A 24,102-nucleotide genomic window follows, 5' to 3' on the forward strand; every position below is an offset into this window, starting at 1 on the left:
AGCTGGTGCTGTGTGTAAACCCCGTGTCTCAGGAGCTGCGCGACCACTCCTGGCTCCGGTGGAGCCCCTCTGGGTGTGCGCTTCCCTGCTGCGTACGGGGTTGCTCTTCATTCCTAACACCTCCTAGCTCAGTTAACGGAATAAATTGGTTTGGCAGTGTCTCCCCTGCCCTGGCTTGGCAGGAAGCACCTGGTAAGGGAGCCTGGCAGCAGGTATCTGTTGCTTCTCCGGTGCTGGCCATGAGCTGTCGGATCTCCTGCTGGTTTGGCTCCTCTGCAGCAAAGGACTTCTCCAGCAACCCCTGTCTCGTCCGCCTTGCCCGAGGGCAGGCACGAGGGGGCTCTCGGGCTGTCCCTGGGGTTTGTGGTGCAGTGTGACACCACTATGGTTAGGGGAGAGGGGAGCTTCAGCACAGTGTTTCATGCGTCCCCTTGGGTTTCTGGTGACAGTCTTGGCTCTCTGCTGCCAGCCTGCCCCGTGTTGTGCCCCGTACTTGGTAGTCGGGTTCTGATCACGGTTCTTCTTCCTTTCCGCTTCTTCTAGCTCACTGCTTTGCTCCTTGGTTTATTTTCCCTTCTCTGAGCTGAAAAATGTGCTACTGCTGTACTTCTTTGTGGTTTATGTGAGAGAAGCTCTGGGTCTGGTCCCGTCATGCTCCCAGGGGGACAGGAGGCTGGATAGGGCCCAGCCCTGAGCCGGAGGAGGGAGCCTGTTTGAGGCGACGGCTGTAGGACTCACAGAGCGGCCATGTGCTGTCAGTTTTCGGCGGGGTAAAGGAACCGAGGGTCTCTGCAAAGAGGATTAAGTGCAGATTGTGTTGCAGAACCGTGTCGCAGGCCTTTGGGGCTGAGCTGTGATGGAGAGGGCAACATTCCCCCTAGCAGGAGTTGTGTGGGACACGGGCGATGGGAGCTTCTGCCCCAAAGCCTGGCAGATCTTGGAGGGCTCCATCAAACCAGCCAGATTTAAGGGGAAAGAGGAGTCTCACAATGGCAGAAGGACGGGACTATCCATGAGAGGAGGCTTGTGCATAGCCGTGGGGAGAAACGCGCTGAAATTGGGAACGCTGTGTTTAAATAGCACAACCTCCTGCGGGGGTAGGAGGCCACGCAGGCCCCGGGGAGGGGGGCAGCTCAGGTGCTCCGTCCTACTTCAGAGCGCTCTGCCAGCGCCGCTCCTGCCCTGTCCTCATGCCACCCCCGTTAGAGAAAGCGCTGCTGCTCGCTCCTGCGGGGACGCTGGCCGTTGCCTCCTCCTACAGCAGTGGGGTTGAGGATGGGAGGGTTGGTGCTTTCCCTGCCTCTCGCCTGCCCTTTTTTGGGTTAACCTGGAAACTCTTACTCCAGTGCTACTTCCCTGCCTGCGCTTCTCCCCGCCGCTCTGCAGGGACGCGGGTGCTGGCTTCGCTTTCCCCTCCCGCTGCCTCACCAGTGCAAGCCCGAGAGAGGCAGCTCCAGCCGGGGGGGGCGGGAACCAGGAACCAGACGCTTTCAGCCACCCGGGAAGAGGGAAGGGACTGCTCCAGGACTCTCCCAAAAGCCTTCTCCAGCTCTGGCAGGGGATGGGTTTCTTCCCTCCCCACCAGTTTGGGATTGTCACCACGCAGCCAGCGCTGGGGGAAGATCCACCCTGGCATGTGTCTCTGCTGTGGAGGCCAGGGCAAGCAGGGCATGGCATGAGTGGGGTGAGTGTCCCAGCTCCCGGCAGCTTAAGTCTTCCCTGCTGCCTCTCCTCATCGCAAACGCTAATTAAATCCAGCAAGAGGACTGCAAAACCTCATCTTTTTTTCTTGCCACCTGTGGGACATGGTGCCTGGTGGGGACAGCACCCACGGGAGCTCTGAGAGCATCTTCCCCTGCCCCGGAGCAGTGTAAACCTGCTGTGGGTTTCACCCACATCACTTGCAGCAGCTGGGGAGCTTGCGTGGGCCCCCCCACGCCCATGAACCGCCATGAACCCCCACAAACCCTCAGCAGCCCCAGGAGAGCAGTTGGCACCAGCGACTGGGTTTGGCCCCAGCCTGTGCCCCTTTCCAGGGGCCACCCCTGCAGCAGAGACCCCTGCTAGCTGCAGGGGCAAGAGCCTTCCTGCAGCACCCTGCTCCCTTGCCCAGCACCTTGCTGGGGGGACTGGGCACCCCCAAAGTTGCTGGTGGGGAAGGAAGGTGCTGGCGGCTGGGGCTTGCCCTGGATGATGTGGAATTAGCGAGGGGCACAGCTGAGGGCAGCCCATTCACCGCCACCATGGTCGCCATCTCCTTCTGCCCCCCCTGGTTCCCCATGTGGCCCCAGAGCCACGTCCCCTCTGCCCCAGCCCTACAGCTGGGTTCCACAGGACTGGGCGCCCTCACAGGCACCGCACCCCATTCTGTGGGTGCAGAATGCGGGACCCCTCCCCGGCCAAAATGTTGGGGTTAGAGGCTGCTCCCTGAGCCAAGGGATTGGGGCCCTCCTGCAGCACCCCAAAACCCTCCGGGGCCAGCAGGTGCTCCTGCCAGCAGAGGGCAGGCAGCGGCCACGCTCAGCGGGTCTCCTCTCCCACTCGGGGCCAGGCACAGGTGTCCTGCGGGCATCCCTGCCCCGTGGGCACCTCTGGCCCCAGGGCCACCCCCTCACCTGAGGCATCCCCTGTCCCATGGCTATCCCTGCCCCAAGGGCATCCCCCTGCCACAGGCATCCCTCCTCCACGGGTATCCCCTGCCCCACGGACCTGCCCTCCCTATTGACATCCCCTGCCCCATGGCATCCCTTCCCATGGGTGTTCCTGCTCCAAGGGCATCCCCTCCCCGAGGGCATCCCCTACCCCATGGGCATCCCCTACCCCATGGGCATCCCTGGCAGCATTGTCAGCCCCCATGGCCGGGGGGCTGTGCTGGCTCTGCCCCCCAGTCTGCCCAGCCCATTAGCTGCTCCCAGCCCTGTCTGCTATGTGGGCTTTGGGGTTAGCTTGTTGCGGGGTGCTTTCATGGCCTCGAGCTCTTGCCTGGGAGAGGGCAGTGAGCCATGGTCCCCATTTGGGGTTTGGCAGCCTTTGCCCCATCCCCTCCCAAGGAACAATGGCTGTGGGTTTTGCTCTCATCGCCTGCCTTTGTGTGCTGCTCCTGCTGAGAACTTTTGGGCAAAATGGGTATCAACGGGACTTTCTCTGGGTGCAGCTTGTGCTGCTGCCTCTCGCCCTGCCCCAGGGCCCCTCCGGGCACCGGCACCTCTCCAGCCTCCCCGGGCAGCCAGCAAGGAGCCCCCTTCACCATCCCATCCCCAGCTGCAGCGTCCCACCGCCCGCAGCCCTTCCTTGGCCCGCCCCACTCCCACTGCCCGTGTCAGCCGTGTCCCGGGAGCCCCAAGGGGACACAGAGCCCCCGACCGGTTCCCCCTGCTCCCGGCCCCTGGCAATGTGGTCAGCACAACTAACGCCGTTTGATGGGGCGAGCAGCCATTCTCTGTGACCGAGCGGGTCACGTATTTGTTCCCATCCCCTCATTATCAGGCCCCGAAGGTCCTGTGCACCAAGCAGACAAACCAAACAGATTTCTTCTTCCCCTCCCTCCCGGCCTCAAGGTTCCTGGGCACCAGGCCAGTTACTCCCTTCCTCATCGGCCTTGAAGGTCCCAGGCACCCAGCCAGCCCGGTGCTGGGCACGACCCTGGCACAAAGCCCCGTCCCCACCGCCTGCGCAAGCACAGCCCAGCATCTCCCATCACAACACACCCCGAGGAAGTATATTTTTTTAAAATACTTTATTTCTTTTTTTTCTCTCAATACTGACATTACAAAAGAAAAAAAAAAAAAAAAGAAAAAAATTACAAAAAAAACCCACTATAAAACATTCAGGTCTCATTGAAACCGAGAAAAACAAAGCAGCTTGCATCTGCGCGCTGGCCTGTCTTCTCGCTCACGGTGTCCATCAGGTTTCTCTACGTTGAACTCCACAGGGACCAGCGGAGGGAACTGGCAGCATCCCCTCGCTGGCCAAACTGGGCAATTAATTAAGCAGCGCCTAACAGCTCTCCTCGTCCCATATAATACACTGTACAGCTGTACACGCAGCCCGACGGATGCCCCGCGCTTGCCCCCCTGCCCCAAAAGATCCCCTGTTTCAATCCCCAGTGATTTTTTAAAAAAAAAAGAATTGCTGGGGCGGGGGGAATATTTTGGCAGCGGTTTTCCGGCGGTGCTGCGGTGGAAGAGGAGCCATACAAAGCCAGGTCGAACGCGCCTCCCACTCCGTAGGAGCCCTTTCCTGGGAAAAAAATAACTGGCACGAGGCAGAGTGGGCTGAGAAAGGTAAGAAATATAAAAATTCTCCTGATGGAAATCCAAAGGTTTTAAAAAAATACAGCATTTGAAAACGAAGCCACCAAGCAGACTGCCTCATGCGCCACCCAGCTCCACCCTGACTCCCAGAAATATCTCCCGAATGAATCGTCCCTGTAGAAAAATATATACACGGGCCTTTCTCTTCTTATTCAAAACGCTAAGGTTGAACTCAAACACTAGTGAAACCCACAGCTCTGCTCACGCTTGGCTCTGCTTTTGCACCCAGACTTGTGCTACACATCCCCCTGCGATGGGCTCGATGTTCATGTGGCTGAACCATCCCCCCTCCCCAAAAAGTCAGGGGGCACCACGCCAGGAACCCCAAAATGGGCAGAGAAAAACCCTTATGGAGTTTATCTAACGAGCTCTATATATATGTATTTAAAAAAAAAAGCAGCAATGCAAACTCAACACATCTGAACAAGAAAGCTTCACCCTGGGCTTTCCCCTCCCCTCCTGCTGGCTGGGGCTCTGCGGGCAGCCCCGGGCAGGGGCAGGAGGCTGGATGGGACCGTCCCCACGTGCTCCGTCGTTTGGCACAGCCGAGGCTCGGTTGTAGGCTTGGCACAGGAGAGCGGACCGCGGTTGGACTCGGTACCGTGGTCCCAGGTGAGAAACAGTCTGGCTACGGGGGGGACGGCCACCGCGGGCGGGAGCGATCGGCACCGTGGTACAGCCGGGACCCCAAACAGCAGCAAGTATCAAAGAGGGGAAGAGAAAAACTAACAGCGGGGACGCCAGATCCTGCGGAGCCCTATTTACACTGCGCCGGACCCCGACAAGTCCAGCCTCTTGTTGGAAAAGTGGCCTGAAAAGCAGGTGACATAAAAAAACCCACAGCGTGATGCACCTCCCCGGGCAAAGGGCCCACGCCGCTCGATTGTGAGAGGCGGAAAAGCTGGACCTCTGGGGAAAAAATAAAAATTTGGCAGGCAGGAGAGCCGTGATGGGCAGGAGCCTCCCCGCTGCCAGACTAGAAAACAAGCCAAGAGGAATGGATGGGGAAAGCATGGATGGGGGGTAGGTTGGGTGGGATTTTTGGGGAAGGAAAGCGGTGTGAGGGGGGTCTTTTTTTGCATTTGAAAGTGCTGTGGCACCTCTGCTCCGTGCGGGCCGAGTGCTGCGGCACGTGCATTTGGAGTATTGCTGCTTGGAGGAGAGTCCGCGGGCTCTAGGAGCACGGGAGGTGCTGCTTGAGGATCTGTCTCGTCTGGGGAGCTATTCTGTCCGGGAAGCGGATTTTGAATTCCACGATCAAGTCTCCTCGCTGGCTGGGGGCCTTGGGGAAGGGCAGCCCCTCCCCGCGCAGTCTCTTCACTGTCCCCGGCTTGATGATGTCGTTGCAGGGCAGCGGGATCACCCGCCCGTCGATGGTGGGAATGTTCACGGTGCAGCCGCACAAGGCCTGGGGGGAGAAGAGGGGACACGCCGTCAGACGGGGCTGGCACCCCAAAGCATCCCGACGGCCGCAGCCCGTCTCCCCACCGGCTGCTCCCCGGTGCAGCTCCGTTTGGATGATGCCCAAGAGCAGCGGTGGATGCTCACCTGTGCGGGTCCCTGCTGGTGCCGGCCCAGTCTAACCACCAAGAACGGGGCTGCAGGAGCCGTGCAGGAGAGGGGTGCCCCAGGAGAGGGGTACCCCAGGCAGGGTGCCCCAGCCTCATGGCGGGAAGGACCCCCCTCCCCACCTCCTGGGCTCCCCCGGAGGCACCACCAGCAAGCGCCCGGCCACTCGCAGCAACAGGACAGGCTAAATTTAGCCCTTTCCCGGCCTCGCTGCCGAAAATCCAGCTGAGATCATTGGATGCCGCTGCGGTTCATCAGCTGTCACCCTCCGGAGCCCGGCAGCTCTGCCCGGTGCTGGGGGTTATCTATAGCACCGCGTCCTGTCCCCCCGCACCGACAGCCCCCAAAGGGTTATGCCGGCGTGGGACGGCCACAGCACCGAGCTTTCCTAGAAGCCGGGGTCCCGGAGGGGCTGGTCCCCCTCGCCGGCCCTTGTTGCAAAGCCAAGAGCCGGTCTCGTGGGTGCCACCCCGTTGTACCCCAGCCCCCGGCAGCAGCCGGCAGCAGTGCCGGTGGGTGCCACGGCAGCCGCAAGCCGGCCTGCAATAACGAGCCACATGACGCAGGAATGCAGCAAGAAAATCCTTGTGTCCTTAAATAACTCAGACAGCTCTGGCGTACATGTGGGCAGGATCGTCTCCAGGCTTTCGGCAAGGGCTGAGGGAGAGGACTGCGGAGCGATGCTTCTGGAAGAGGGGGGGGGGGTTTGCCAGGGGTACAGCCTCGAGCTTCCAGGCAGGGGGCTGGCGCAGGTTTGCCCCTCCTGAGCTGGGTCCTGGGGGTCCCAGCTCTCCTTGTGCCTGCCCCAAAAACATAAAAGGAGGGGAGGAGGATGCGATTTGCTGTTTCTGGGGTTGATGGGGGGGATGTTCTGCATCCCCCTCCCCAGAAAAAGCCTCCAGTGGCAGAGCAGCAACAGGCACCAGAAGAAACACCTCTTCTTCTCGTGCTGGCCACTGGCTCAGGGCCGACGGCTGTGGCTTCTGTGGCTGAGCTAGGGCTTTGCACCAGGGTGACTGCGGAGGGACCCGTGCTGGAGCTGGCTGGGGGCTCCAGTGAGCAGAGGAGAGCTGGGGCCATCTCCTTGCACAGCTCATGTGCAGAGGGTCTCCTGCTGGGAAGGGTCTGCTCCAGGGATGAGCTTTTCTGGCTGCAGAGGACACCCATCGCCAGCTCCGTGTGAGCAGCAGGTGCTTGGCTGGATCTCCAGCAGGTTGGGGGGAAGCAAAGGATGATCTCCCCCCATCAATGCACTTCTGACCTGGGCTCACCCAAGGATGTCGGAGCCGTCCTGCTCGCTGGTGCCCACCATCATGCGCCGTGGAGGGCTGCACAGGTCCACATGTGCCAGGGGAAGGACATTTCCAGCCACAAAATGGGAAGGAGAACGAGAACTCCCTACAGGAGCATGTGGACGGGACAAGCAGAGGGATGCGAGCAGGAGCGGGCAGTAACAGCGAAGGCAGACGGGATCTTAATGTTTCCTTCCTAGAGCCAAGACGCAAGAATCTGAGGCGATTGCTCCTCTGCCATATGTCCCTGTTTTTAATTCTTGCTCAACTTCATCGGCATTTGGGAAACCAGTTGCTGAAGTAACACCAATAACCACGGGAATTGCCCTGCATCCTAGAAAGAGGCTCGGTTTATCCCTAGAGATGAAACCACCCCAGGGTTTGATAGCTGAGCGCTGTGCTGCGAGAGCTGAGCTTTATCTAGGTCAGCCTTGGGTCCTCCTCCGCTCGCAGCGAAGCCGCTGGGGGCGGGGGGGACGTCGCCACCAGTCGCGTCTCAGCTTCGAGGAAGGTGACGGCAGGTAAAGGATGCAAAGCGGGCGGCTGCCGAGGGCAGGCGTTAGGCAGGCAGCCGGGCGGGTGCCAGCTCCTGCCGGCAGCGCTGCCTGAAGATCTGCCTCCCAGGAGAGGCAGCCGCCGGCGGAGCGGTGTCTCTCCTCCCTCCCTCGGCCTCCCACTGCGACGCGCGCCTGTAATTTTAGGAAGGGACACTTCCCCGCAGCCCACGAGTCCCTGGGGAAGCCCTCATACACCTCCGGCTTCTGCAGCAGCCGGGTGGGGACGTGGCACCCAGCGGGGCCGGGACACGAGGGCTGGGAGGGAATTGCCTCCCCGGGTTGCTCTCCGGGGGGGTCTGTGGGATGGAGGAGGAGGATGAGGATGAGGATGCTCTGCTGAGTGCCTCCAGCCCGAGCACCAGGTGCCTTGCTCGGTGGCAGCAGGGTGGCTGGTGAGGGGTCTCTGGCACGGCACCCGCCGCCTGCCAGCTCTGCCTCGTGGCAGCGGGAAAGACTAAAGCTCAGGCTAAAAAAGGCAGCCTCGCGAGGAGGAAGGGTGCAAGGAGAGCGCCCGAGGCTACTGCTGAAGGCTCAGGTGATGAAGCGATCGTGCTCCGTCACATACTGAGGTGGTGGCACATGGAGTCAGGGAGCTGCCGGCATCTGCTCGTGCTCCAGAGCACTTAAGGCGCTTCTTCTCACGGAAGATAAAAGCAGCAAAGTATCACCCTGCCCTGGCAAGCAGCAGGCTGGGGATGGCATCCAGGCCAGCAGCTCCCCGAGGATGCCCAGCATGTTGGGTTTGCAGTGGGGGAGGACAGACAGCAGAAATTCCAGCTCAAAGAGACAAGGAATTTGCCTGAACTAGCAATTTTCCACTTTGTGACTGCATCGTACAAACCAAAGGCCAGCACGCACACCTTGCTCATGGAGATCAGAGGCACCCAGCACCAGCACCTCTGGTGCAATAGCACGTGGGGCCGGAGCGGGTTTCTTCGCTTGCTGCTCAAAGGGCAACTCTAGGCGAGAGTCCCTCCGGCCTGAGCAGTACATGAACTTGGGCTAACATGGTCTGGACATCAGCACAGCCAGCTTGGGGTTAATTTTACAGATAGGGGAATTCACAGAAGGAAACATCTGAGATATGGCATGCATGGCTCCATAAATAAGGCAGCCTCTCCTGAGTATTTCTGGAGCAGCCAGGGGAGCCAACCACCGCAGGAATAAACCCCTTCACTTTGCACTGCAAAGAAAATTCAACTCCTGAGTCCGCAGGAGCTTGAGCTGAGTTTGCTGCAGGAGCACCAAGCTCCGCCTGACCCACGCGGCTGCTCCTTGTCCCCAGTACACCCGGTCACAGCCCCAGCTGGGACGCAGAGCCATCACAAAGCCATCCCGACTCGCTGGCACACTAACGAGCTCACGTTTCCCTACCTCAGGTCTGGCCCATTGAGCTTATTTCTATTAAATGCATTTGAGAACATAAATCTGTCTTCAGGGAAAAAAAAAAAATCAGCTCATTAAGAAGACAGACAGCGTCTACAGTCTGAAAGGAACAGCAAATGGCAGTTGCCAAAAATGTCAATGTTAAATGCAGCTGCCAACTGGGATTTATTAAAAGTGGCGGCGAACGGCACATCTTGTACCGGGGTAATCTCCCCTTCCTCTCCCACCTTCGCGCGGCTTGCTGGCTCTGATGCATCCAGCCCCGCTGTGACCTCCAGACTGGCAGCCTGGATGTGTTGGGTTTTGCTCACTGCCTGAATATTTCGTTTATTTGATTCCTCACCTAGGAAAGCCAGAACCAAGGAAAACAGATGAAGCATTGCTCAGTGAGGGCGAGGTACCACCTTTCTCCGCGTGACCCTGCTCTCTGTCCGTGGGGAGAGGCACCCGGCGCTCTCCCGGACAGTACCTAAGCCACAGCAGGCTCGGCTACGAGAACAAGCGGGGACCAGACTCATGCCAGCAAACTGGGGTTTTCCCTTGTTCTCACGGAGGATCTGGGCTCTCTTCCACATGTGAATACCCTACGCTAAAATAGAAGGACAAGACGTATGGGGAAGGGAGAAAATGGGTAAATACCACCTGTATTGGCTCAAGAAGCAAGGCGCGTTCAGCAGGGACCGCAGCACCCGTGTCCTACACCCGGCACGGAGGTTGAGCATCTCCAAAACCAAGCATGAGTTGGCCTCTGTACTCCTCTCTGCAGAGGTCTTTGCTTGTGTCTCTCACGACTTACCTGGTCCTTCCTCATCGGCGCAGGACAAGGACTGACTCCCGTCTTGGCCCCGTGTGCCACGACCCAGCGCCACCTCCCACCCCACGGGGATTCCCCACCCATACCCACCTCTTTAAGACTGATGTTTGCCGTGTAGACCACGTTCGTCCCATCCCTCTTGAAATGCGAGTGAGGCTTGTCCTTGAGGATGAAGACGATGTCGGCAGGGATGTTGTCCGGGGTGGCGTCCCCTTCTTTGGGGAATGTGATTTTGGTTCCCTCCTTCCAACCCCGTTTGATGACAATGTTTAGGATCTTGTCCTCAGTTCGCATGGTCCGGCCATCAGCGTTGAGCCTTCTGCGGGTGATCTTCATCCTCTTGGTGGAGCCGTGGTAGATCTCTTCCAGGGACACCTTGAGCTCATGGATGACGGGTGGGTCTTGGACCTTCCTCCGCGTGTGCAGGGACTCTTGGTGCCGCCGGTGAACCCCGTTAATGCCGTTGAAGCCAAACCGGCCGAAGGCACTGAAAGGGTCGTCATCATCATCGATATCCATATCTTCCTGGTCAAAGCCATTGAACACCCGGGAGCGGCTGCTAGCGAAGAAGATGTCAAAAGGATTGGAGCCTCCGAAGAAGGACGCAAAGGTGGCGTGGGGGTCTCCGTGGAAGGTGTAGTGGAAAGTGTTCCCTGAGCCACCTGAAGAGCCACCTCCAGTTTTGAGACCTGGAAGAGAAGGGGGAAAACGCGACATGAACCCTGCCCGCCGGTGGACGCCGTGCTGGGACTGCACTTTCCAGGTGGGAGCGTGGTCTCTGCTGGCTCCCGGCGTCTCCCGGGCATGGAGGTCACCCCCTCCAGCCCAGCCATCTGTGGAGAACATGGACCAGGAAGGCACCACTTCAACCCATGACACACAGTCCTGACCCTACACCCAGCAAGCTCCACCTCAAAAGCTCTTCAGGTTTTGTCCCTGCTACCCCTACTGAAGTGCTTCTTTGGTTCTCTCCACCCAGTTCATGGCCTTTTCCTTTAAAACATTTCCTGACCAGCCCATCTCCGTGTTCCCCCACGGGCAGGCTCCCTTCTGCCCAAATAGCCCCGTCTCTTGGGCTGCACCGACGGCCACGGTCCAGGAGCATCACGCCCAGCAGGTGAGAAGAGGCTTGGAGCTCGGCGAGTGACTGTGACCCTGGGTGGCAGAGCAGGTGGAGGTCAGCAGACCTCCAGGTCGGCACACAGCTCCCCGTATACACACTGTACAAACGCCAGGTAAGCTCAAGGTTTGGATCTTTTGGCAACCATTCCCACGGGAAACTCCCCTGCCAGGTCCCAGGCTGAGCCTTACGTCACTGCAACCCCCCCGAAGTCCCAAGCAGCCAAGGCACACGACAAGTGGCCCCCCAAAGAGGTCACACACGCTCTGCAAGGCTATTTTTGACCAGGAGGGGCCAGGAAGGGTTAAGCCAAGCCTAGCTCAAGGACTATTTTCAGGGCACACCAGTGACAGTGACGGGCTATTTCTGACAGGCTGTCCCTCGTGCCAGCCCCCCGCAGTGGGAGACAGGAGGGGGACAAGCACAGAGCGGGCAAGTCTGGGGGTCTTTTCTGATCGATGAAGTTAATACTCTGTGTGGGTGGGGGACCAGAAGCCCCTTGAAATGCCAGCCCTCAAGACATGTTGCTCCAATAAACGGCATCTGATGGGAAACCAAAGGGGTGCAGGACCACGGACCATGACTGGTCCAATGGAGTTTGGCTTTGCTGGGACTCCCTGTCCCGCTGCGACAAGGGGGTGATTTCGCCAAATCCCCGGCGAGCCCCCACCCCTAACAGACTGTACAGCCAGGAGGTTTCACCTTTAATTCCATGACGCCAGCCTGAGCAGGGTCCGATTTCGGGCGCCTCCGGGGAAAGGCTGGTTTCCCACTTGAGACAGCCTCTTCTCATTTTACACCACAGCAAACCACCCTGCCTCCGCGTACCCATCACAGCCCTGACATAACTAACAGGTCGAGAATTAACCCACCGCCAGTTAATTCTGCCTAACGGTGGCTCGTTAGGGGATGCACCTGCCTGCTGGCCCCGTGAGAGGGGCTGCCTCTCCCACCCAGCAGCCCGTTCCTGCCAGACCTCCTGCTCTTTCAAGCGCCCAAGCCCTGGGCTGATTAATGCAGATGCTATTCGGCGCTCTCCTCGAATGGGGTTGCGCTCTTCCATCTTCGACTAATAAGGCTGCCTGCGGTGGAGCGGCTCTCCTCCTCCTCCTCCGTGCCAACCACCAGACAACAGCAACCGCTTGGTTTCAAAACAAGGACGTATTACTTAAATTGGGAAAAGCTTTGAATCCTGTGGGTCAGCCTGTACCGGGGAGGACAGTGGGACCAGCGCCCAAATGCGGGGGGGAATGCGGGCAAAAGCAATACTCCTCTGCTGGGATATTTAGGTAAATTAAAGGCTTGTTAATGAATTAGCCCAGGTATGACCCAGGAGGTGAGCCCCTTCCACTTCTATTGTCTCAGCCGGCTGCTGGGGTTTTGGGGTGGAGGGCAGGGAGAGCCCGGAAAGCAGGGTGGCTGGAAAAGCAGAACAGCCCGGGGTGGAGCGGGATGGGAAGCAATTTCTGGCACCCACGGAGCCTTCGCCCTCCCCAGTTCTGCGGCTACCAGCCCCGGTTCGCGGGACCAGGGGACAACTCTGTCCGAAAACGCTCCCTCGCCTATAAAAACCGATTTGGACCCAGCACCCCTGCCTCCGAGCGGGCAGCGCTCATCCCCTTACCTTCCTCCCCATACTGGTCGTAGACGGCTCGTTTCTTGGGGTCGCTCAGGACGTCGTAAGCCTCCGCGATCTCCTTGAACTTCTCCTCAGCGTTGGGGTCTTTATTCTTATCAGGGTGATACTTCAGGGCCATTTTCCGATAGGCTTTCTTGATTTCATCCTCGTTGGCGCCGGACTGGATGCCCAAAATCTTGTAATAGTCCTTCCCCATGACGGCGACGCTGCCGGGAGCCGAGTACTTATTCCTGAAAGCAGAAAGACAGCTCTCCGTAAGGCGAATATCGCTCTGGGGTAGCCGGGGACGGGACCGGCACGCACTTATCACGGAGCCGATGCTCCCTGCGTCCCACCGGCCAGCAGCACCAGAGCCGGCTCAAGTCCACGCTTCCCACCGGCGGTCAGCGCCCCGGCTCTGGTTTTACCCCCCCGAGCCCCACGGCGGGGACGGGGAGATTCATCGCTGAGGCTGACGGGGAGAGGGAGAGCCCGAGCTGTGGGCACGGCGTTATTATAGGGGTCACGCCACTGCTAACGTCAGGCCAGGACCACGTCCCCGTCTCGTCCCCCCTGGGCCGAGCCAGGAGGGCTGAGCCGTGTCTAAATGTAGCCGTCAGCCCGTGCCTGTCCCCCCCCCGGCTCTCTCCCAGCGAGGACCTGGGATGGGAGTCGGGGCGATGACAGCAGGTTTTTGGAGGCTGAAAGCAGCGGCAGGGACTGTGCTGCCGCCTTCACCTTAAAGGAACTTCAAACATTTTGTTCCTGAAAGCAATTGGCATTCAGCTGGAGATAAGCGCCTCCGGCGTGTCAGAGCCGTAATTTGTATTTAGCGAAGAGAGAACGAAGCCGTTAGACAGAAACATCTTGCGGTGGTGGGAGGGCTTTTTTATTTTTTTGGTTTTTTAAAAAAAAAAAACCACCACACTTTCTAGCCTGACTTGCACTCCCCGAGAGCCTTCAACTACATCTTGCAGTAAGCCAGGAACCCAGGGCTCCCTCCCTCCATCGTGCGGGGGCCGAGGCTGGGGCCATGCCTATACTAAGGCATGGAAAACCTGGTGGCCGTAACCCAAGGAAGGAAAAGGACGGGCGATTAATTCATCCCCCAGTCACGCCGTTGGATTTGCGGAGAGCCAGGGAGCAGGCGGAGCAGCCGGGAGGGCAGCTCCTCCGGGCAGAGGCTGAGCAAGCCCCAAGGACGCTTCCCGCTGCTTCTCAACCTTCAGTTATCCCACAGCGAACTCCCGTGTCCCCCGAGCCTGGCCTGGCCCCCCTGCCTCGCACAGCGCAGCTCGGTGCTGCCTCCTGGCCCTGCTCTTCTCCGGGTGTTGCCCCAGCAGACCCTCTGCTCTCTGTTAAGACCCTTCTGCTCACGTTCTGCTCCCCATTACAGTCCAGGTTTCACCCCATCCTTACTCCAAATGCCCCTGGGCAGCCTCAGCCCATCGTGCCCCTCCAGCAGCCGGATTTCTGCACGGGGCGTGAGCCTTGGCTCTTTTCTTAACCATCACACAAGTTACCAGATGTTCCCAGGAGCTCCATCCATAAGCTCCCAGTGGAGGTCACGGAGAGACCCCCCCCCAACCACAGCAGCTCAGATGAGAGCGGTCGGGCACCCCGGGGGTGCACAGCCACAGCGCTGCGCTGAGCCCCTGGCATCCATCCCAAGCATCCAAGGCTTGCCTTGGGTCATGCCTCAGGCAATAACCCCGCTGCAGCTGGGTAGCTGCTATGGGGGCTCGGAAATTCGCCACTTTGATTCAAACCACCAACTTCTGCTCTTTTTTGACCCAGCCAGGGAGCAGGTCTTTTGCTGTAGGTGGGGAGGGGGGCTAAAGAACCCCAGGCACGGACCTCTGAAGGACGCAGTGAGGGAAGATGGGGGCACCCACGGACATGCGAGGCAGTCCAGGGGGACGCAGAAGCGGGAGAAGGTCCCTGGGGGCGTAAAGAGCATCCGACAGCGTCTCCCGTGGCAGCTCCCGTATGCCAGCACGTTTCTGTACCAGCTCCTGCGCGCAGAGCTGCCGCCGGCACCCAGCCCACGCGGGCGCTGGGGGATGCTCTGCCCCCTGCCCGCCTCCGCCTCCCCATCTGCCCTCCCCGGGGGGCCGGGGGGCTGCCGGAGACCCTAGGCAAGCGATGCGGGGGTGTGAGAGGTAAACTGCCCATCCGCCCCGCCAAAGGTCACCCCAACGCCTCCCTTCCCCATGGCAGCCTGCGGTGTGGGGCGGGGGCTCCCCACGACCAGCACCAGGACCTGGACCAGGATTTGGCCCCTGTCTGGATGATGCCAACCCTCCCACAGCGAGGGCAAACCAGGCAGCGCTGAAGACAACCCCGTCGCACCCCAGCTTGAGAGATGGGGAGGTGGCAAACCTTCAGTTGTCCCCTCCGGGGACCACAGTGTCCGGCTCTGACCCCGCGCAGCCCAATCTGACGGCACCACCAGGACCCCCTTGCCCAGCCAAAACCCCATGGCGCTTCCCATGAAAATACGTCCCATCCCGGCAAAACGCTGTCACCCCCCCGCAAGATCTCCGGTCTTGACCGCCGAGGGGTCTTTGGCCAGGGTGGGGATGCCCACCGGGAATGCTCTCCCGGTCAGGGACCCCTTTGTCCGGCTGGGATCAGGGAGAGGGAAATTTCCGTACCGAAACGCATCCCCGCGCTGCAGTTTACCGTGCCGGTGAGGACCAGCCGCCGGCGGGTGACCCGGTGGGTTAAGGCACGATCCGGAGGCGACACTCACATGCGCGATGATGGTAAAACACGACTCTGTCCCCGCAGAGCCTCCCTCCCTCCCTCCCACCTCCTGGGGATCAGCTGCGCCTTGCCACCGCTCCTCTCCCCCTTCTGCTCAGTCATCCTCTCCTGCCTTCCCATTTAACCCCCTCGGGAGCAGGAGGAGGGGGAGAAGGGGCCGCAGGGCGGGTTTCAGACGGGCAAAGCCATTCCTGCATCGCCCTCCCAAACCGGACGCCTTCGGACAAGCCACGGCCACCCAGAAAACCACAGGCATCCCCCAGCCCCGCTGAGCCAGCCCAGCCTCCATCCTCCTCGTGCAACCACACCACAAAGGAAGAAAAAAAAAAAAAAAAAAATTTAAATCTTTGTTCCTGCCCCACACATGACATCACCCCATGCAACCGCTGGATGAGCGCGCCAGCTGAATAGCGATCGTTTGACATAATCCCTCCGCTCGGCAGTCATCTAAGGGAGCAAACCCACCCCGGCAGCGGCACCGGGCAGATTTTTTTTTTTTTTCCATCTCGGGGTGCAAGGTCACCACGGGACGCGGTCGAGAAGCAGAAACCCACTTACCGAAACTTTACGAACACATTCAGAGTCCAAGCTGTCATTTTTAAAGGCTCTAGTTTTATTTTAAACATCGCGGTTGTCCGCAGGCGCCGGCAGGTGCTGTGTGCCCGGCCGGGAGGCACCGGAGGGTGGCAGGAGGACGGCGGAGAGAAAGGTGCCGGCTCGTGCCGGGGCTGCCGCCGCCGCCGAGCAATGCCCTGGTGGCAAGTCCCCCCCTCCGGCTCCTCCGGCGCACCGAAAAGGCAGCTCCTGGCCAGTCCGGCGGCCGCGGCTGGCTCTGACCTCCGCTCCCAGGACGGCTCCGAAAGGGCTCCGGCGGCAGGCGAGCGGGCATCGACGCGGTGCTGCCGGGGAGCTGCCAGGGAGCTGCCGGGGAGCTGCCGTCCTTTGTGCGCCTCCCAGCCGCGCGCGGGGGGACCCTTCAATGGAGTCATTTGCTGAGCCGCGATTTTCCTTTTAATTGGTTTCTTGACGCTTTCTTGCTAAGCCGCCGGATTAAGACACTTCTGCCGTCAGCTCCGGCATCCTCCCTCCCGGCTGCCGCAAAGCCCCCGGCCGCCCCGTTATCGTCACGTCCCCCGCGCAGCCCCCACCACGGAGCAGGGAGCGCAGCCAGGAGCCCCCCGGCACCCCCAAAAACGACTCCGCTGACGCCCAGGGCTGTGCAGCCGGGGAGGCAGCGAATCGGGGAGGGAGAAAAGTAGGGCGGCGGTGATGTGGAAAAAAGTCACGTTAACCAATTTGCACCTCCCCAGCCTTCCCCTTCGGAAGCGCGGGGGTCCCTGTATCCCCTCACCGGGCGCCGGCGCCGGTCCCCCCGCAGAAGGGCTCTGAGCACCGCGCTCCCACCCAGCGACGGGGGCTCCCCCGCCGCAGCGGGCACCGGGACGGTGCCTCCGCCGAGCCTGGCGCGCAAAACCTACTTCTGAGAAGTCACCTTCAGGCGCGCCAAGGAAATCCAATGCCACCGCGTGTCCCTCCCGGTCTGTCACCGTCACTCGCGGGCCACGGAGAGCACTCTCTCCAGATGCCCCACACCAAAATTCGGCGGCCGTATCGGGACATCACCGCGCGGCTCCTGCATCCCACCCTTGGCGAGCGAAACGCCGGGCAGGTGATAGCCCCCAGCCTGCTGCGTCCCCGGGGGTCGGGAGTCCGGTGGCTCGCCGGGCACTGGGCACCGGGGTGGGTGAGCTGGCGGTAGCCAGGGTGGGTGCCGGGGTGGGTGCGTACCTCTCGGCGCGGCTCCAGAAGAGCAGGATGGCCGGCATGGCAGCGTATCCCGGGTCTGGTCAGGGAGCTGGAAGGGATCTTGGCGCGCCGGGGCAAGCAGAGCCACCCGTGCCCGTGCCGGCTGGCAGCCGCAGGCAGCCAGGCAGCAATGTCATGACTACCCGCAATGAATCATCCCCTCCCCGGGCCCCCACACGCACCGCCCGCCTCCCCCTCCCCACCGACAGCCCCTCTGGGGTGCCGGCACCTGCGTGGGGACGGGGTTAACCCTCCCCTCGCTGCCTCTGCCGGCACGGCCCCCGCTGCCAGCCCCCCCGGCTGCTGCCTCCTGCGTGGGGACGGGTCAAGACCCCCTCAGTGTCTCCCCACATAGGGTCCCACATTTCCATGCCCAAGCGGTGCTGCCTCCTGCGTGGGTGGGATCGGGGTCAAGTCCCACTCACCAGCCCCCCAGATAGGGTCCTACATTTCCAGCCCTATCGGGTGCTGGCTCCTGGGTGGGGACGGGGTCAAGTCCCCCCCTCAGCCTCCCCATACAGGATTCCCCCTTTCCAGCCCCACTGGGGACCTCACACTGGTGTGGGGACAGGGTCAAGCCCCCCCAGTGTCTCCCCATGCAGGGTCCCCCCTTTCCAGCCCCACCAGGGTGCTCACACTGGCATGGGGATGGGGTTAAGCATCCCCCCACCCCGAACTCCTACACGTGGTGCCCCATTTAGGGGTGCCCTATTTAGGGGCTCAGCGAGGAGCTGTCACCTGCATGGGGGGGGGTCACACACACCCCCTCACTGTGCTCCAGTGCATGGCCCCACAGGGGTGCTGGCCCCTCCCTGGGGTGACCCCTCGCCACCCCTCCAGCCCCAGTGTGACCCACTGTCTGCCCCAAGGGGAAAGGGCATTAACCCTTTCCTCCCCACCGCCAGCTCTCCTGGGGGACATTGTCACCTCGACTGGGGACACGGGTTAACCCCTTCCTTGCTGGCTCCTCCGACCCCATTACTATTACCTGGGGGGGGGTTGCCCATTTCCTCACCACCCAGTTCAGCCCCACTGGGATACACTGGTGCCCCCAACAAGGGGGGTGTGGAGGGTTAACCCCTTCCTGGCCACACCACACAGCCCCAACAGAGCACATTATTCCCTCCAAAGTGGGAGGGGAGAGAGGGGTTAACCCTCACCTCACCACCCTCCCCAGCCCCACAGCGACATACTACAGCCCCATGGAGGGGGGGGTTAACCCCTTCCTCCCAGCCCCACTCGGATGCACTGTTACTATTATGGGGCAGGGGGATTAACCCCTTCCTCCCAACAGGAAACCCTGTCACCCCATGGGGGCAGAGGCACCAACCCCTTCCTCCCTTACCTTCAGCCCCACAGGGACACCCTGTCACCCCACAGGGCAGGGGGACTGACACCTCTGACCCATAGTGACAGCCTGGCACCCCACAGGGCAGGGGAAGAGACCCCCCAGCCCCACAGCGACGCCCTGTCACCCCACAGGGCAGGGGGACTGACCCCCCCAAACCCATAGCGACGCCTTGTCATTCCATGGGGCAGGGGGACTGACCCCCCTGACCCACAGCAACACCCTGTCACCCCACGGGGCAGGGGGACTGACCCCCCTGACCCACAGCAACGCCCTGTCACCCCATGGGGCAGGGGGACTGACCCCCCTGACCCACAGCAACACCCTGTCACCCCATGGGGCACGGGGACTGACTCCCCTGACCCACAGCAACAGTCTGTCACCCCACGGGGCAGGGGGACTGACCCCCCTGACCCACAGCGACGCCCTGTCACCCCACGGGGCAGGGGGACTGACCCCCCCAAACCCATAGCGACACCCTGTCACCCCATGGGGCAGGGGGACTGACCCCCCTGACCCACAGCAACAGTCTGTCACCCCACGGGGCAGGGGGACTGACCCCCCTGACCCACAGCGACGCCCTGTCACCCCACGGGGCAGGGGGACTGACCCCCCAAACCCATAGCGACACCCTGTCACCCCATGGGGCAGGGGGACTGACCCCCCTGACCCACAGCAACACCCTGTCACCCCACGGGGCAGGGGGACTGACCCCCCAAACCCATAGCGACACCCTGTCACCCCACGGGGCAGGGGGACTGACCCCCCTGACCCACAGCAACACCCTGTCACCCCACGGGGCAGGGGGACTGACCCCCCTGACCCACAGCAACACCCTGTCACCCCACGGGGCAGGGGGACTGACCCCCCTGACCCACCCTGTCACCCCACGGGGCAGGGGGACTGATCCCCCTGACCCACCCTGTCACCCCACGGGGCAGGGGGACTGACTGCAGGGGCCGCGCCCCCGCCCCCACCGGGAGGCCGGCACCGGCGCCGCGGGGGTCTGTGGGGCGCGGTGTGGGGCAGCGCAGTGGGGCAGGGCCGCCGTCGCCCCCGGCACTCACCGCTCGCGCTGTCCCGGGGCGCCGCGCGCTCGTTGAGCCGCCCCCGCCCCCGCCCCCCGGCCGCCACGTCAGGGGAGTCCCGCCCGCGCGCGCCCCGCCCCGTTGGGCCGGCAGGGTGTCCGTCGCCGCGCTGCCACGCCGTCATTGGCTTCCCCTGAGAGAGAGGCGGGGCGAGGAGGGCGGGTGGAGGCGAGACCCTCCCTCCTCGCCCCGCCTCCCTACCTTCGCCTTCCATTGGCCAGTTCAAGCCGGCACCGCCCCCTCGGGGCGCTCTCATTGGTCAGGCGCTCGTTTGGAGCGGCGGGATCCCCGGGGGAATCTTCTGGAAGGCTGTGACGTCACCGGGGCGCCGCGCGTCACACCCTTCCCCCCTTTCCCCCACCCCCCGGGTGCGGGGCTGAGGGGGCGGCAGGCGGGGGCGGGACGCCGCCGGTCGCAGTCGCGCGTGGGGTGTGCCCTCGTAGGGCCGGGGTGTGCCGGGGGCACGTCCCCACGCTGCGCGGGGCTTGCGGGGTCTGGGGCCGTGCGAGGGCCGCGCCCCGCAGCCGGCGAGTGCTCGCCCGGAGCCGGCTGGGGCCGGGCCTGCGCCGGGCCCGGCAGCGTGGGGGCTGCAGCCGCGGGGGGAGCGAGGGCGCGGGCGTGGTTGGGGCGGTGCTGGAGGGGGCCCTGGGGCTGGGAAGCGTCGGGGGGGGCCGGCCCGGGGGAGGGGGCCGCTGGAGCGGGTGCGCGGGGTTGCAGCCCCCCAGGCAGGGCGGGGTGTGCTGGGGGGGGGGCGGTGCGGGACAGCGCGGGCCTCCCCGGAGCCCGGCCGGTGCAGCCCGCCTGGCGTGGGGCTGGTTGGGCCGGCCCCGGGGTGGCTGCGTGGGGTGGTCTGAGGGCGTCTGGCGGGGACGGTGGGGACAGGGCCGTGCCCCGGTCAAACGCCCAGCGTGACAGGGCCCGTGGTTCTTCTGCAGCGGGGGCTGCCCGGCCCGGGGGCTGGCGGGGGGCCTTCGCCCTGGGAGGGTGTGAGGGCTCCCCTCGGGGTGTGCTTTTTCATCGGGAAAAGCCGTCGGACGCCAGAGCCTGCCTCCTGCGTTTAAAACGGCTCCTGATCAGCTCGCCTCGGTGCGTCCCAGCTCTGCAGCCACAGCCATGGCCGGCTTGCGGGGCTGAGCTAAACACGCTCCCAGCGCTGTCCCCCTGCAAAGTCCCGTCATGCGTCCCCTTCCGAGGGGGGAGCGTGTTTGTGCTTTTGCCGTGTGAGTCTCCCCCTTGTTCTTTCCAGCGTCCTGGCCGGGGTTAGACCTGGAGCGAGGCCGGAGGAGCTGTCTGGACCTAGTGCCCTGGATTTTGTCCTAGGAAACCTGCCCCTTTCGAGGCACAAACCCATCTCTTGCCCCCGTCAAGGTACCACGTTGGTGCAGAGCGATGATCCCTCCTGGGACAGCGTCCTGCCTTCCCCGAGACCGAGGTGGGAAGCAGCTGGTTCTGTGGGTGCTGCAGCTGATGGATGAAGCTGAGGGGTGATGTGAACAGTTGCGGCTGTTAATACCAGGTTTGTCATTAGAGGGTGCAGAGTTAACCTCTGCATGCTTCCCCTTGCTGAGGAGGTGTTTGAATGGGGCGTTTTGGAGTAACTTCTGGGTTTACGGTTTGTCCTTCCCCTGTGGTTTGGTCACAGCATCAGTCTCCCCATCCTTTCCTGGGCTGGCTCTCTGACTCTCGGGTGCAGGGTGCGAGCAGCCACCCGGGCTCTTCCTTTCCCCCCATGAACTCTTCGTGGAGCCCCTCCGAGCTGGGAGAGTCGGAGTTTTCACTGTACTCCCCGCAAAGCGGCTGAGTCATCGTGATATTAAACCAGCACTTACTGTTCCCCGTCTATTTGTTCGGCCGGCTGCATACCAGGGGCGTGGGGACTTGCACACGCCGATGTCCTGGCCTTGCAAACGCTTTTTGTTGCCTTTCATCGGCCTTTCATTGCCGGGGGCATTGGAGGCCTCGAGGGGGAGCTGGCGCTGGCCGGCCCTGCACTCACAAATGATCTGCTTGGTGTGCAGCCTGCCTGGGCACAAACAAGGGCTTTGGTCCGGGGGCTGGATGTGGCCCCTCTGCCGCTGAAAGCCGGGCAGGAGCGGGCTTAGGGCAGACCACAGCCGCCCTCCTGGGGTGCAGCGGGTGTCTTAAACCAAAGCTGCTCCTCCTTGGCAGCTCGTCTGCCTGCAGCACATCCGCACCCTTTTAAAGACACGCCGGGAAAGTGCAGGGAGGGCTGGCAGGAGTAATTAAAGGTACAAAGCTGTTTCCATAGAAGGAACAATTACGTAAACTGGCTGTCTTCCGTCTGGGGGAAGAGATGCCTGAGGGAGGCGTGATGGGGAATAATAAAATCCTGTGTGGCGGGGGGAAGGTGAGTGAGGAAGGGTCGCTCGAGTTCCCTTCCCATAATGGGGCATCTCGTGCGGGAAGAGGCAGTGGCACCTTGGGGTGTGAGTGCGTTTTGGGAAGCAGTCTGGGATTAACCTGTGGAAATGGTGGCCTTGGGTGGAGGGATGGAGGGAAGACGTGAGAAACTTGTCCGGGCTCAAGGGGCAATTAAGCAAATTCCTGGAAAGAAATCCACCGAGGGCTGGTGAGCCCAGTGATGGTGCTTCTGGTGTGGGACATCCCCAGACTGCAAGAGTGAGGAGCATAGTGTGTTCCTGTGGAGCTTCAGCTCTTCCCGAGGCTTTGGCTGTGGGTCTCTGTCCCAGAGAGGATGGGGAGGTGGGGGACCGCGGCCTGGGCTGTTTTTCTCTTAAAGCATCATTACTTGGTGTCTGAAGGCCAGAGCAGTGGACGAGACCACCGAGCTCTGCAACCTCCTACCTGAGTGCCAGCTGCGATGCGCATTCCTGGCAGGCACCACTGCGAAGGAGACCTTTTCCCCATGGCTACCACCTCCTCTGAGCTGGATCTGGATCTTTCTGCGGCCGAGCAGATGGGGCAGGAGCGAGGGCACGATCCCTCCTCGCTGCGGTGCTCCCCTGGCCCCCTCAGACTTCCCTGCTCAGCGCGGCGCGGGGAGGACTCTGGTGACTGTGGCTGGGTGAGCTGGGGAAATGCATCTGAGGACACTGGGCTTGGCAGCAGCGGGGTTTGTACTCTCTTCTCCACGGCGAGAGCAGCGCCCACGCGTTCGGTGCTGTCTCTCCTTCTTGCCTGTTCCCATCCTTGGAGATGCCGCCCGCCTTTTCCAGCACCCTGAGCTGCGGGATGAGGAAAGGGCTGCAAGACAAAAAAAAAATCCATGCTTGGGTTTTTTTTGTTGGATTAATGCCCCATTCCTCGCTTGCTGCCGTCCTGGCTGTGGTCTGAGGTTGATGCATCTCTGAGGAGATGCTGGTGGGTCACCTTCCAGGTCAGGCCTGGGTCTTAGTTGCTGCTGAAAGTGCTGTCTGTGCAGGCGAGCCCTATGCTGAGGACATGGGGCTCAGCCAGCCCCTGGCATGTCCCCCGAGGAAACCACCAGCTCCCAGTCAACCTGACTTTGCTGGTAGCCCCAGCATGCAGTGGACTCGTGAGCACGGGATAATCCAGATGGGAATGGTCCCCAGGAGGTCCCGTGCTCCAAGCAGGGTCAGCCACAAGGTCAGTGCCGGCTGCTTAGGGCTTTATCCAGGCTGACCTTGAAAAGCCCCCAGGACAGCGACAGCGCTGGAAGAGCTTGTTCCAGCAGCATCTCCCACGTCCCGTGGCACTGCTCTCACCAGAGCCTGCCTGGCCTCCCAGGGCAGGCGGGAGGAAGGGGGTGGACGCCGCTGTTAGCCATAATGATGGTGTTCGGATCGTCCTCCCCGGTTGGAACGGAGGATACCGGCCGCTGCCTCCCCCCTGCCAGCGCGCTGCCGGCGGCAGTCGAGCCGGCCGCTCCGCTCGGCGCTCCGCACCTGCGGGGGTGGCATAATGAGCCGTGTCCTCGTCTCAACCTGCCGCTTCCTCTCCCGGCAGCGTCTCTGCTGCCAGCTGGGTTATTTTTTCTTTTTTTTTTTTTTTTCTTTTTTTTCTTTTTCCCCCTTCCTGCCTCTATTCTCGAGTGGTTCCCAGCCGGTGCTGGCATGCGGCCCTTGCTGGAGACCTCCTCCCGGGCTGACCTTTGCAAATCTCCTTGGATGAGCGCGCCGGGGCTCTCCTGCCACCCACGTCGGGCATGCGGGGGAGACAGGAGCCGCTCTGCATGGCAGCAGTGCGTGGGAGGACTCGGTCCTTTCCAGTCCCCTGCTGTCCCCACCTGTGCTCGGGCTCTGCTGGAGTGGCCAAAACCTGAGGGCAAGAGCGAGCGAGAGGAAAGGGCAGCGTGAGGGATGCTGCTTTTTTGGGGCAGAGCCTGGGGAAGAGCAAGGCTCCACCAGGCAGATCCTGCCTCTGGACACCTTGGTTTGGCCTGAACTGCCCCGCTGGCTTCTACTCTGAAACTCCAACGCA

At 61.9% G+C, this 24,102-nt stretch overlaps 1 protein-coding gene and 1 long non-coding RNA gene across 4 annotated transcripts; one reads left to right on the top strand and one right to left on the bottom strand.

Annotated features, from left to right (window-relative positions):
• Positions 1-3,717: 3,717 nt before the first annotated feature.
• LOC142075248 (dnaJ homolog subfamily B member 5) lies at positions 3,718-19,774 on the bottom strand. Of its 3 annotated transcripts, none has more exons than XM_075136345.1 (5): positions 19,660-19,774; positions 17,227-17,347; positions 12,676-12,920; positions 10,022-10,620; positions 3,718-5,721 (listed from the first exon to the last, which is right to left on the bottom strand). In XM_075136345.1, the coding sequence occupies exons 2-5, from the start codon at positions 17,262-17,264 to the stop codon at positions 5,488-5,490; spliced, it is 1,116 nt and encodes a 371-aa protein (XP_074992446.1). In that variant the 5' UTR covers positions 17,265-17,347; positions 19,660-19,774; the 3' UTR covers positions 3,718-5,487. The 3 variants fall into 3 exon arrangements, with proteins under 3 accessions (XP_074992446.1, XP_074992448.1, XP_074992447.1); XM_075136347.1 differs by having other exon boundaries at positions 15,997-17,347; XM_075136346.1 differs by lacking the exon at positions 17,227-17,347.
• A 666-nt stretch (positions 19,775-20,440) lies between these two features.
• Positions 20,441-21,513, top strand: LOC142075373 (uncharacterized). Its single transcript, XR_012670864.1, has 2 exons — positions 20,441-21,196; positions 21,323-21,513. It is a non-coding gene; the product is annotated as an uncharacterized LOC142075373 (long non-coding RNA).
• Positions 21,514-24,102: the final 2,589 nt, after the last annotated feature.

Source organism: Calonectris borealis, chromosome Z (assembly GCF_964195595.1).
Source record: "Calonectris borealis chromosome Z, bCalBor7.hap1.2, whole genome shotgun sequence".
NCBI lineage: Eukaryota > Metazoa > Chordata > Aves > Procellariiformes > Procellariidae > Calonectris > Calonectris borealis.